Source organism: Ambystoma mexicanum, chromosome 13 (genome assembly GCF_040938575.1).
Source record: "Ambystoma mexicanum isolate Mex_15411 chromosome 13, UKY_AmexF1_1, whole genome shotgun sequence".
Lineage (NCBI taxonomy): Eukaryota > Metazoa > Chordata > Amphibia > Caudata > Ambystomatidae > Ambystoma > Ambystoma mexicanum.
In genome coordinates this window covers 257,155,334-257,167,936 of record NC_090938.1, presented here as the reverse complement: position 1 = coordinate 257,167,936, position 12,603 = coordinate 257,155,334, and the positions used below count along the sequence as shown (strand labels likewise).

Below are 12,603 nucleotides of genomic sequence, written 5' to 3'. Positions count from 1 at the left end.
TTTTTGACACAACTACAGCAACAAGGCTGACAGATTAAGGTACATCTCAATCTAATTCAAACGCCATGAGATTACGAAGCATACTTGAATGTATAAAGTTTTCGTTGGTATTTTGTTTCTTTCTTTACCTCTAACTCATGCTGAAACTGTAAATATTAATAATAATGGACACACATGGTATGTACTTTATAATTTATGATTTGTGTTTGGAAATTGAATTGGTGCGTTGATTAATGCACAACATGGCATGATTAAAGCCCTGGAGATGGAGAATCACTTCGAAATACATAGGCTCTCTAGCCATGTTTAGACTTGGGAACTGCTTCCCTAAATATTGCTAACTAACTTCTAAACAGATGACCCATGTTGAATAAAAGAATTCCCTTTTATAACTAAGGAACTATAAGAATTACTTATTTCTGATTACAAAGAATGGTTGGATGAAAATTGGAAAATTATTGAACTTAAAGGAATTGGCATCGAAATAACAATAAGCTCGATTTGCGCATTTGTGAGAGCACCAGACTTAGCTGCGTGAGCCCATCCAGCTTCTTGTTGGGTTTCTGTATTTTGTGGATCCTGGTGTCAAAGGATCGTCATACAGCCTGGTTACTGCTCTTACCGATAGTCATTTTTTGGCAAGGTTTTGAATACTAAGCAACTCGTGTGGTGCCCACCTCTATCTTCTCTCTTCCGATTCAACAATACCACTAATAGTGGAGACCCAGCAGGTCGAGATTGGAGGCAAGGGCCTACGTGCCGTTCTGGTTAACAGCACGCCCAGCACCAGCGACAATAGAGAAGCGAGGCTTAAATCAATCCCCCACAGGAACTCAGGCGATTCAGGAGGCAAACCCAAAGTAAGTGGAACGCAGGTTCCTGACGCCTTCGGAGTAGGACAGCGAGAATAACAAGAAGGGAGAAACAGAGGAAAATGAGAACAGAGAATGTGATGAAGCGTGGCAAAACAGGGTGAACTGCAAAGGGACGCAGTACCAGAAGGGGAGAGGGAGAGCAGAGAGATAGAGGGGAGAAACAGAGGTACCCGCGAAGGGATGCGGTGGAGAAGAGAGAGAGAGAGGGTGGACCACACAGAGAAGCAAGAGCGAGAGAGAGATAGAGGGACACGGGACTAACCGCGGTGAACGCGGAACTGCAGCTAAGAAAGCAGACGAGTAGACCGCAAGAGAAGCAGTAGCGGAACAAGAGACAGCAAGGCATGCAGTAAGCACGGGAAGCAGAAGACTAGCGCACTAACCCAAAGACGGGCGACTCCAGTAGTGGGTTGCAACGCGCCAACCACCGGGAGGAGGGGGAAGTGAACCTCCCAGTGGCAGCCATGCTGCAAAACACTAGACGGTTGCATGTTACTGGGAAAAAACGTGATGGAACCTTCATGACGGCGGGACCGCCATCGATCCTACAGGCACCAGCCTACGTGGCGCATGACAACATTTTCCATTGAGCAATAAACTAATATTATGCAGTGTTGGTCCTATTCTTCTACTATCCACTTTTAGATAGGTGGCACACCAGCGCAACCTATGGATAATGGGAGATAGACAGGGACAGCACCCAGACAGTAAATGAATATTGCCATGCAGTCTGACCAAGGAATAAGACCTATTATCTACTGTCGATTCATGCAACCCGGCAGCATCCCAAGACCCATGCACTGTATGCAAAATGATCATAAAACAGCAAGAGCTGTCTTTTTATCCTTCATTAATACTTGATCACAACTGTGCATGTCCCACTGGCTTTGAAGTCAGCTTTTGTTAGGCCACTTCTCAAAAAGTCCACCGCTCATCCAAACGATAGGGCAAACGCTGTTCATTGAAAAGTGCCTGCTGCAGGACTTTGTAGAAAGAGACGGGACTTTGTCGAAAGAAACAATCTATTTCACTAGGCATAGCATGTTTTCGGGCTGATGAAGGGGTACAAAATTAGCCTTCTGCTTCATCTGGGAAACTCTAAAGTACAGTACAATGTGGATGACAACTCTGAAAGCACACTCATCCTACTGGAAATCGTGCAGGGCTCAACACCATCTGCCATGGAACTCTTCCAATGATACTAGAAGAAATTTGAATAAAAGTAGCTGTTTTACACTAGATGGCCTCCATTCTCACAGGGAGGACCAACACCACCATCACGGCTCCCTAAAGATCCCAGTCATGCTTGCTCTCCTGTTGAGTACATCAAAGATCCACCCTTTTGCCCCTCATCTTCAAAATTTGCATGACTCCCCTACTGGTCCTCATCACTCTGGCTAGTCTCACCTGCTACAATTTCGCAAATGACAGATAATCTACAAACTCAAAAACAATATCTCACCAGCCATTGGACTTAAAAGCATGCCTCACATAGGTGAACTATTAGATGACAATATACAGACAGAAGCTTAATCCCACCATAATATAACTCATGGTCTGCAGTGATGCAGCTTAATCCACCACCTCAATCCCTTGGACCCGGGTAGATGGGCCCATGCCTAGTAGCATCATCCTCAGTAAAGAACCTCATAACCACAACAGGCAACAGCCACACACTTGAACAACAGGCAAGAGGCATTGTCAGAAGTTGCTTTTACTAACTTTGCACTCTAAAACGCATCATGGCTTTTCTGTTCATTAACCACAGAATCATGGCCGCGATATCACTTGTTCTATCAGGACTAGGTTATGCAACCTCCCTTGGCCTTGCAGTACACCACATGATACACTTCGGAGAATCTAAAATGCAGCAGCTAGTCTAGTCCTTAAAATGAAAAGGTTCAAAAATACAAAAATCACCATGGTGCTGTGCACACACTCCACTGTCTCCCAGTCAAGAAAATAATATGATCCAAAACCCTCTGCATTGCCCATCATGCTTACCATGGAAATAGGGTAATTTCCTTCTTGGGGAAGTTCTAAAACTACACACCACTGAAGGTCGTAAAGTCCAGTAAAGCTGGATTAGTACTAGTTCCTAGCTTTAGTAGAAAAAGGCTGGGGAAATCCCTATTCTCACTAGTAGCCAACAATCTCTAGAACTGTCCAAGCAAATTCACATGGAGTAGGGCCACCAAACAGATCAAGACGCAGCGTTTCATCTATCTGCTATATCCACCTACCGAAAACTGATCAAGGGGTTGTCTACTATAAATCCCTTAGACGAACCACAACTTGCATCTCTTTGTCGGGAAGCATATCACCCATCCACAATCTTCAAAATGGGTGGGATACAACCACTGCAACCAAGGAAGGACCCATGGTTTTTTCTGGGTCCTTACCATTTCTCTTTTTCCACTAGATTTTGTGGCCTCACTAACTACCTCACTAATAAAATCTCACATGTTTACACCACACTCACTCATCAGATGACCTATAATGTCTAGCATACAAATCACAGACTCCTACAAACCCTTGATGCTACCAACACCACACTGCATGCATTGCAGCTCTCCCAGCACTAAAGCCTACCCTACCAGCATCCTTTCAACCCCCTAGGCATAGATAAATTGAAACAAGTAATGGGTGCTTCGGCCTGTACTCATTGACAGATGTCGGCCTCGCATCTCCCTCTATCGTGCTAACGTTCCTCACCAATCTTTTTTACAAAGCCATGTGCAGCAACGCCAACATTATTGGCATAGGTCACTTTACTAGACCACTTACCTTACCGTACATATTCAAGATAGTGTATCTCCTATTACTTGTGATGTTCCTAGAACAATGGGATTGCCTTAGCTTGTGCTCCAGTATGATTTTTGAATTCCCTCAAAAATAGCTTTACTCTTGGGTTATCTGTATCCTTCAGGCTTAATGTTCTCTTCTTCCCAGTTCAAAGAGTACATGGTCCCGTCAACTTTACTCCTTTGTGAGGGTTCCCATTCTGAAGAATTGCTCAATGTCCTTGACAAAGGTAGACCTGGGAAGGAATACTTAATAGGCACTGCCTTTAGCTGATCAACAGGCGATCTCCTGGTTATGGTTGACCCAGACCATTTGAGTTCAATATACTCCATCATTACTGCTAGTAGGTGTATTCAATCAACAAATTCATTGACATGTGAAATTGCTCAGGTTCCGCTATACAGAGATATTTCACTGGGAAAGATCTGAGTTTATGCGCTACTTTTAGGAGGGCATCCTTGTCAGACGATAGTTGACCACTACCAGTGACCCATGTGAGAAACCCAAGGGTATTCTCATTCCTACTCTCTTTGGATACTCTGCACAGGTGACCAGGGAAAGGCCATTGCGTTTAGATCCTGACCCTGGGGTGGAGAAGCGAGGGAGGATCACCTTGGTGGAGGGTCCTTGAGGAGTGGGGTGCTCTCGGCGAGACATGGTTTCCCCTTTCCCTGTTGACGACCAACCTAACCATCCCCCAAACTTTATGGGCTATATTTTTTTAAAATATATTTTTTATTAAAATGTTTCAAATACACACCTTTACTCTCCCCGAGCCCCTGCCCTCCCATTCCCATTAACCCACATTCCCCAATCCCCTCGCCCCCTCGGGCAGAGACAGCAAAACTTGTTCTCATTTATCATCCAGCGACAAATACAATTGTTTACATAATATTCAAAATCCTTATATTATGTGGACACCATTGCAACACAAAATCGCTGTTAAGGAAGTCCAAAACCAGAGCCCATTCCTTTCGGAATTTGTCCTGTTCTCCTTGAAGGTTATGAGTTATCCACTCTAAGGCAATGAGCCCCCATAGTTTAATCAGCCAATCTTTTACTCCTGGAGATTTCTTTAGTTTCCAAGCACTTGTGATGACCAACCAAGCAGCTATTACCATTAGCATAAATGCTTTACTTTGAATTTGGGTAGGTAAACAATTCTCTGGGTCGAATAAACCGCACATCCATTCTTTAGGTGACCAAATTATTTCAGAGGATACTATGCTTTTAATCCGAGTTGCAACCTCTTCCCAGAACAACCTCAATTTTCAGCACTCCCACCATATATGCCACCATTTGCCCTCCCTCCACATCCTCGCCAACAATGGTCTATAGAAGTTGGGTACATTTTGTGCAATTTTTCTGGGGTAAAGTGCCATTGATGCATAACCCTGTAGCATGCTTCCCTAATCTGCATAGACCTAGTTAGTTGAGAAATATTTCTGCATAAATGTTCCCAATGGCTTCTCGACAGATCTATCCCCAGAGTCCCTTCCCATTTACACATATGCCCCCAGACCTGCGCCCTTATCTTCTTCCATAAATATCGAATAAAGCTTTGATACCATATGTTTATTCCCAGAATGTGTGGTTAGGAATTTTTTTTAAACGTGGTAAGCTCTTCTAGTCCCCCTAATACTAGTTTTATGGGCTATTTTAAGACAGCACGCCTCATTTCCCCACATGCGACACTTGAAAGTACTGAGACGAGGAAGAGGAAACATAGTAATGCAAACTAGGCAATGTCACCACTTTAGTACTGGGACAAGGAAGATGCCTGTAAAGTGCAGTGAAGGTCAGTCATGTCCTCTTAATCATGGTCAGGCAAATCCAATTGGAAGTACACACCTGCAACATGTCAAAGGGTTGCAGGTGTATAAAGGGAGAGAAAATGTGCAGCAAGAGTAGAAACCAGAAGACCTGTGGGAAGGAGACCAGCAGGAGACCCGCTTTCAGAAGAGGCAGCCTTGGTGGGACATGTGGAATAGCCAGGACACCGGCCCAAAGAGCCTATTAAGCCCAATGTGTGTTGGGCCATCAGGCTTTTTCTGGAGCAGGAGCCTCTGTGGCAAGAAACCAGCAGCCAAAACCACAGGAACATCAGAGAGAGCGGAATGCTGTCCGCATGCAGGCAGAGGCAGCTGAGCAACCAGCAAGGCAAAGGCAAGCCGCTAAGTGCGAGCGAGGCTCACCAGAGCTGGGCCGACCTGCGAGGCTGGAAGAAAGAGCGAGAGCCACCAAGGAACAGCGCTGAAGACCGGTGAGTGTTGGGAGAGGCACTCGGCAGCAGGGGGCGTTCCTAGCGGGTGGCTAAAAGGTAATGCTTTACCAAACTGAAGGAAAAACCTAAAATTAACCATGTAAGGTGAATATTGAATACCAAACCAAATGGTAACTTCAAATTAAACATGTCGAACATTTATTAAACACTGAACTGCATGAAACTTTACATTTAAGCACATTGAATATCTGGTGAATATCGAACAGGATGAAATCACGCAATTGAGCTTTTTGAATATAAAATTAAGTGCAGCCTTATGGGCAAAGCAAGTGAGAAAAGACAACCAAAGAGAAAATGCCCAAATGAAAACAACACAAGAAAATACACCAGTGTGAAAGAGTGCCTTAGAAAGGAGGGAGAGGGGTAAGACCACCACAAAGTGTACTTTACAAACAACTGCAGTGCGGCAAGGCCAAATACTGGCAAGAGGTGTGTGAGACATACACTGGCAGAGCCAGGAGGCGACTAAGGAGAAGCCAGAGAAGTATAAATATTATCCATAAAGCCAAGAGGCCAACAAAGAGAGGGATCCTGTTTGTGCAACCTGTGATGGGTGGACCGTGTGGTCTGACAACTGCGCCTAGACCAGAAAGCCCGGTCTTCTTTCCGCCATTTCTTTGTGGGAAGGTCCTTCTTGAGATTTACTCTGCGCGCCAAATCAGTTTTGGTCCCTTTGTTCATTTTGTCTTTGGTTGTTTTCACAAGTGAAGCCTGCCTCTGGCACCAGTGTGTCTGGCGGGGGCAGGAGGCAAGGGAGGTGCCCGAAACTTTCTGTGCTTAGTCTCCTAGGAAACAAGAATGCACACATGGGTGATTGGCCGGCTGGCTGTCCGGCAAGGACAGCCACCCTGCTGGGTGTGTGTGACAGCTAGTCTGGAATGAATGGGAGAAACCTGCATTAAAAGGTGAGGCTTTTTGGCTTGGAAGGCAGAGTCGACCACTGGACGAAGGAATCCGAAGAAGAACTAGGAAGAGACCCCTGCTGCAACTCCTGGACAGTTGGTTTGCCCAGTGAAGCGCTGCTGCTGTGCTGAAGCTCCAAATTCGTCTCGACTAGAGAAGCCCTGCAAGGACAACTTCTCCCCTTGAGTTGGTGGGACCAATCAACTGCACAGTAAGCCACCTGGACATTCTCTCGAAGCTGGTTGTATTTCCACTGCAGTTGCTGCTGGAACCGAAGAGCCAGGGGAGGAACGCCAGTTTGTGTGTGTTGCTTTTAAGTTGGCCAAGAGCTGCAGGAAGATCCTCCGGACTCCCAGGAAGCAGAACTGACCGAGCATGAGCCACTTCAACACCCTGGACCCCAGATGCAAGGAAAGCCCATCTCAACAGCTAAGAGTCTGCGGTGGTGCTATTTGCTGAGACGCGAGGAGCTGAAACCGCAAAGTGCCACTGAATAGAAGTTGGTCCCGTTGCAGTGCAGGAGTCCTCCCGACGTCCTGCATCGACTAAGGCCCAGGAACACAGGATCTGCAGAGCTGTACAGGAACAGAAGCCAGCTGGAACCCTTTTTCTTCTAACCAAAAGGTACTGTGAAGCCTAAGAGAACTTACCTCTTGTTGTGTAATCTCACTTCTTCTCAGTTGAGACTTGTCGTGGTTGCTTCTGTAGAGTTGCTAACAGATTCTTTATCTCACAAACCTAAATCAGCTTGTGGCCCTGCTTTGATTTCTTCTTTTCTACAAAGACTTCTAAAACATTGTGCAAGACTTTTACCTACCTGCAAGAATTGCTTCAGCTCACTTAGACTTTTGCCCAATTGCCATTGGCATGGCCTGGCTCCCTGAATGACTCTTCTTCCCTCCGATTGTGTTTTGTCTTCCTTCCAGGAAGACTTACTTTGCATTGGGGGTTACCAAAAGTACTTACCTGCTTCAGAATATTTGTGAGATCTCTTGTTTTGTTCCAAGAACCTTTTTCTTTGACATACTTCTAAGTATTGCTCTAAATGCAACATTGATATATTAATGTCCACAGTGACCTAGCACATTTAAGTCACCTGAGGGTGTAGGAAGTGTCTTTGTGCCATCCGAAATGAGTAATTGATGATTTAGAGAAACTAAGAGTGTGTATTTTGGAGTGCATGTGTGTTTTACTATTATATTGCCCCTTATGAAGAAGGCTTACTCAGACTGGCTGTTAAATAAATTAATAATTGGTTAATCAAGAAACCTTGTGTGTAAGAGTTTATTTAAATACTTCTCAATGCGCATCTCTGTGCAACTCCCCTACATCTCACATTGACCCCTCTTGAGATAAGACTGGCTACTCAACATGCTACCAACCTGTGTAGTACAGACGTATACCAAAGGTTGGGTTCCTATTGCCAGGAGGTCAGGGTTGTTGTAGTGCACCCTACTGCATACACTCTTGCCTAACAGGGTCTCCTTCTGCCGGTGCCCAGTCTCTCCTGCGGGTCTCACCTCAGCGGCCTCCTCGCAAACAGGCTTCCCTGCTGATTTGGTCTCTCATACTGCTGGTCTTCTCACTTTTTATACATCTGCAACCGCTTGACAGGTTGCAGGTGGGAATTCCAAATTGTAACCGCCTGGTTGCATTTAGAGGAGATCTTGAGATGTGCCGGACCCTTACAACACTCTGCAGGCTTCTGCCTCATCTCAGTACTTGAGTAGTGAAATGGGTTACTAGTGTTCACTACTCCTAAATGCCTCTTTCTCGTCCCAGTGGTTTGAATGAGGGGAAATGTGTGGAGATGTGTTGCAATGGTCTATAAAGGTTGGTGAAGGGTTAGATTGGTCTTCAGAAGGGAAGTGGGATACTGTGTCTCGCCTATCACCCCCTTAAGCCTTCTCTTCTTCCCCCTCTTCCTGGTGTTCTTATAGTGAAAAGATCTCCTGTTTTTTTCTCTGTCAGGGAGACAGGGTAACAATACCCCATAACTGCTTCTGGGAACGAGGGTTCCTGCTAAAATGGAAATGAGGTATACCACGTCTCCCCTAAGGACGTCTCATCCTCAATCCACAAGGACCCGCCACCCAGGTGACCCTCCCTCGATTCTCCGCCTCCAGGGTCAGGATGCAAAAACAATGGCCTTTATAGGGTCCTGTGGGAAGAGGACCCAAGATGTGAGGACGCCCTCAGGTATCTCACAGTGCCAAAAGCATTGTAAACAGATATGTGAGCATATGAACACAAAGCACACATTTTCTAATAACTTAAAACTGAACCAGGAGCTAAAAGTGGTGCAACATTTGGAATCAAACAACTTTGATCAACTATCCATCTTGACATAGATCAGAAATTCCTGCTGTTTTAATGATTAAACAAATACTTCAAAATGACATTCCTAAAATGGAAGTTATGTTGCAAATGTGGTTGAATATACAAACTATGGATGGACACATGGACCTTACCCAACGAAAACAAGGCTTGGTGAATTTCCTTCATCACATTCTTATAAAGTTCCTCCTGCCATGTGTGTAAAAGCTTCCACTCCTCTTCAGAGAACGAGGCAACAACATCACAGAACGAAACTGGCAGCTGGAACACAAATGATTACAGGAAACGATCAACAACTTCAAAATAATACCAAGGCCCATGATCAGGGACCTAATGCTTTTAACGTGAACTTGCAATTTGGTGCTGCAGATCACTATAAATAAAAGGTTTTAAGTCAAACATAATTGTTATGCCACCAAAAAATAGTTCTATCATTTTATTCCATAATGTAATAGCCCAGTCAATTGTGTCAGAATCGCCACATGTAATACTGTGTGTTAGTGGACTGCCTAGCACAAAACAGTGCCAAAATACATTCAATTATTTCTGTCTTCATATGTTTGGCTGAAGAAAGCGCAGCAGAGGCATATGTAATGATGGAACATCAACAAAAGGGTTTTGAAAATGAAGCCAGTACCAGGAAGAAAACATCCCAATCATGGTATCCAGTGGCTTCATCAGATTAGCCTACAAAGAATATTCCTTATGGCAGACTCCTTAGATCTTCCTGTTCCCCTCCTTTCTCCCCTCACTTCTTCGACCCCCTACTTTCTAAGCCCATCACATAATCCGTGCAGCAAAGCTTTGCCGCATGTGCTGGCAATGCTGCCGACCCTGAGCTGGAACAGGCTGCAAAGCTATAGGACGCTGCTGTCAGTAAATGTTGAGATTTAACCCTAGACAGTGAAAGGAAGAGTATCATTGTGAACAGGAAAATTAAACCGTGATGCTGTAGAGGAAATTAAACTCCAGATTTAATAGCAGCACTAAAGGGCGAACACAGAAACTGACTAGAAGGGTGCAGAAGTAGGAGTCTGACACACAGGTGGCATGTTGTGGATTATAGACTTATTAAAAACCAAAAGAAAAGGAAAATCCTAACTGCCCTAGAGGGGTTTCCCCGTCTCAAAAAAATGAAGTACTCCGTTGGGAGGTCTTGTCAAAAGTAAATGGTTCACCGTCATCGTGTTAGAAACCTATTGCCTTCCCTTACATTCTAAATCAACTAAAGAAAAAAGCATGATCTTCTTGAGTCTGAAGAATGTCTCTCTCCCTTTCTCTCTAGGAGATTCCCTCACCTTCAGTTATAAGGAAAATGAAATGTTCTTTGTCAAGGGTAAGGCATCAGAAAGTCTCAAAATGTTCCTTGGACTGACTCTCCAGAAAAAGGACAAAGAAAACAAAGGGCCTCATTACAAGTTTGGCGGTGCAGGAAAAGTGGACGTAATTCCATTACCTCTATTCTTCCTGCACCACCATACAAGTGTGGTAGAATTACCGAGTGGCAATTCTGCCAATTTTTGTCGGTAAAGTGAAGGATCTACCTTCAGCTTCATGCTGGAGGTATATCCTCCACTTTACCTGCAAAAATCGTCTGAATTACCACTTGGTAATTGCGCCGGTGGTAATTCTGAAAATAATCCCCAATGGAATCACATGGATTTCATAAAATAGCGATTTATACCACCTACCCCCACCTGTAATCCCATGGTAAACCCATAGGACCAAGTGGCAGTAACAGTAATTATGTTTGGGGGTATTCTGGCATATTTACAGCTGGAATACCGCCAAACTCGTTATGAGGCCCAAAGTCTCTTATCCTCAGAATGTTCTCAACAACTGTGGGAAGGTTCTCCTTCCTCATGTCTCTCGCAGGATCATTAGGATGCCAAAAGAATAGCTTCCATCTTTTGGCTGTCACAAAATATCACCAGGGGATATGACTTCCTTCCCCTGGTCTCAGACTTCGTATAGTGCCATGAGGGTGACTTCACCTGGCTGTATGGCAAATGTTCATAAGGCACCAGAGGGTATGTCTTGCGTCCCCTGGTCTCTCCACCAACTTGGTTTCTCAGTTGGCCAGATATTTGCTTTTACAATATTCATGGAACTGTGTCAAGGGTAATGCTTCATTTCCCTGGTTTTACCTTAGTACTCACAGTCAACCTGACTCACTTCGCGGTCAGGCACTGTATTTCTTAAGATTTATAAGGATACTGCAATGGGTGTGAGTCACAGACTCTCGTACACAATTCACCCGATATACTCTCCTGTCAGGTACTGTGACTAGCATGGTTAACTTGGAGGCCTTCATCGCTTTTATGGGTGTGGGTCCCAGACTCATACTTTGTTCTCTTCACATTCAGTCCACCTTGTGTACTCCCCTGCCAGGCACGGAGACTATGATGATTAACTTGGATGCATTCAGATTGCATTGTATTCTCTGGGTTGGGGTCCCAGACCTGTGACTCGTTTCCCTCCAGGTTCCCAGTTTCTACACCATTGCCTTGGGCACCGTTTCAGTTACCCTTGCATACCTTTCTCTGTGCTCTGAGGGCTTTTGGTGATGCTTCTGGCCCACCTCTGCGTTTCCTCACCGGTCATCGGTCCTCTTCTGCTTGCAGTGGCTCCACAAGGTAAATGTCCTTCCGGCAACAGTGCTTCCTGCTCTGCACATTTGCCATCCGAATGGGACACCACAAGCTACTTCCTCCTCTTTTGTGGAGCAATCCATCGACTCCGGACCCTCCATTTGGCGGTGTGCTCCCTTCGTGGTGTCCTGGTCTGTCCTCACTATCGCTTCTTTCTCGGGATTCCTGGTTTCCCCATGAGGTCTCGTCATTAGTCAGAGTACTTCCTCAGTTTTTATACAGCAATCAAGTCCCCATTTACTAGACTGCTCATTTTGATTCCGCAAGTTACTCATTAGTATTCCGTGCCTCTTCCTTGTCTCAGTACTGAATGGATCATACTTCCAAGAACTAACAGAGTACATGCTCGACTTGGTATTAGGAAGGGAACACTGTTTGGGTAGTCACTCTGTTTGGGTACTCTTCATCCCAGTACTTCGTATACTGTAAAAGAGAAACACATGGGAAGAGTGGGAATGGCACTGTTATGGGTTGGTGAGGAAGGTGGGCTAGGGTAAGGTGGGCCATGGGGATACTATGTTCTCCCCAGGTTGTCACTAATCCCATAGGGGGCGTCACACCTCATGAGATCCACACGCTGTACCAGCCTCACAGGGATCATCAGGTAGCGGCCTCAACTCCCTGGCCTCATGGGAAGGGGCTCCCCCTAAGGGAGAAGTGACGACATCCTGGGATTCGTGACAACACCAAACAATCCTGAAGCTAGTCTGCAGTGATGTTGACATTTCACTTGATTTTAAAATCATCC

The 12,603-nt window shown here is 45.1% G+C and overlaps 1 protein-coding gene across 2 annotated transcripts in view; it reads right to left on the bottom strand.

Moving 5' to 3' along the window:
* LOC138521161 (zinc finger protein 586-like) overlaps window positions 1-12,603 on the bottom strand; it is a 191,989-nt gene that overhangs the window by 165,686 nt on the left and 13,700 nt on the right. For both annotated transcript variants that reach the window (XM_069633745.1, XM_069633746.1), the window contains exon 2: window positions 9,339-9,465. In XM_069633745.1, the coding sequence (XP_069489846.1) occupies window positions 9,339-9,465 (127 nt within the window). The remainder of the gene's footprint in view (window positions 1-9,338; window positions 9,466-12,603) is intronic.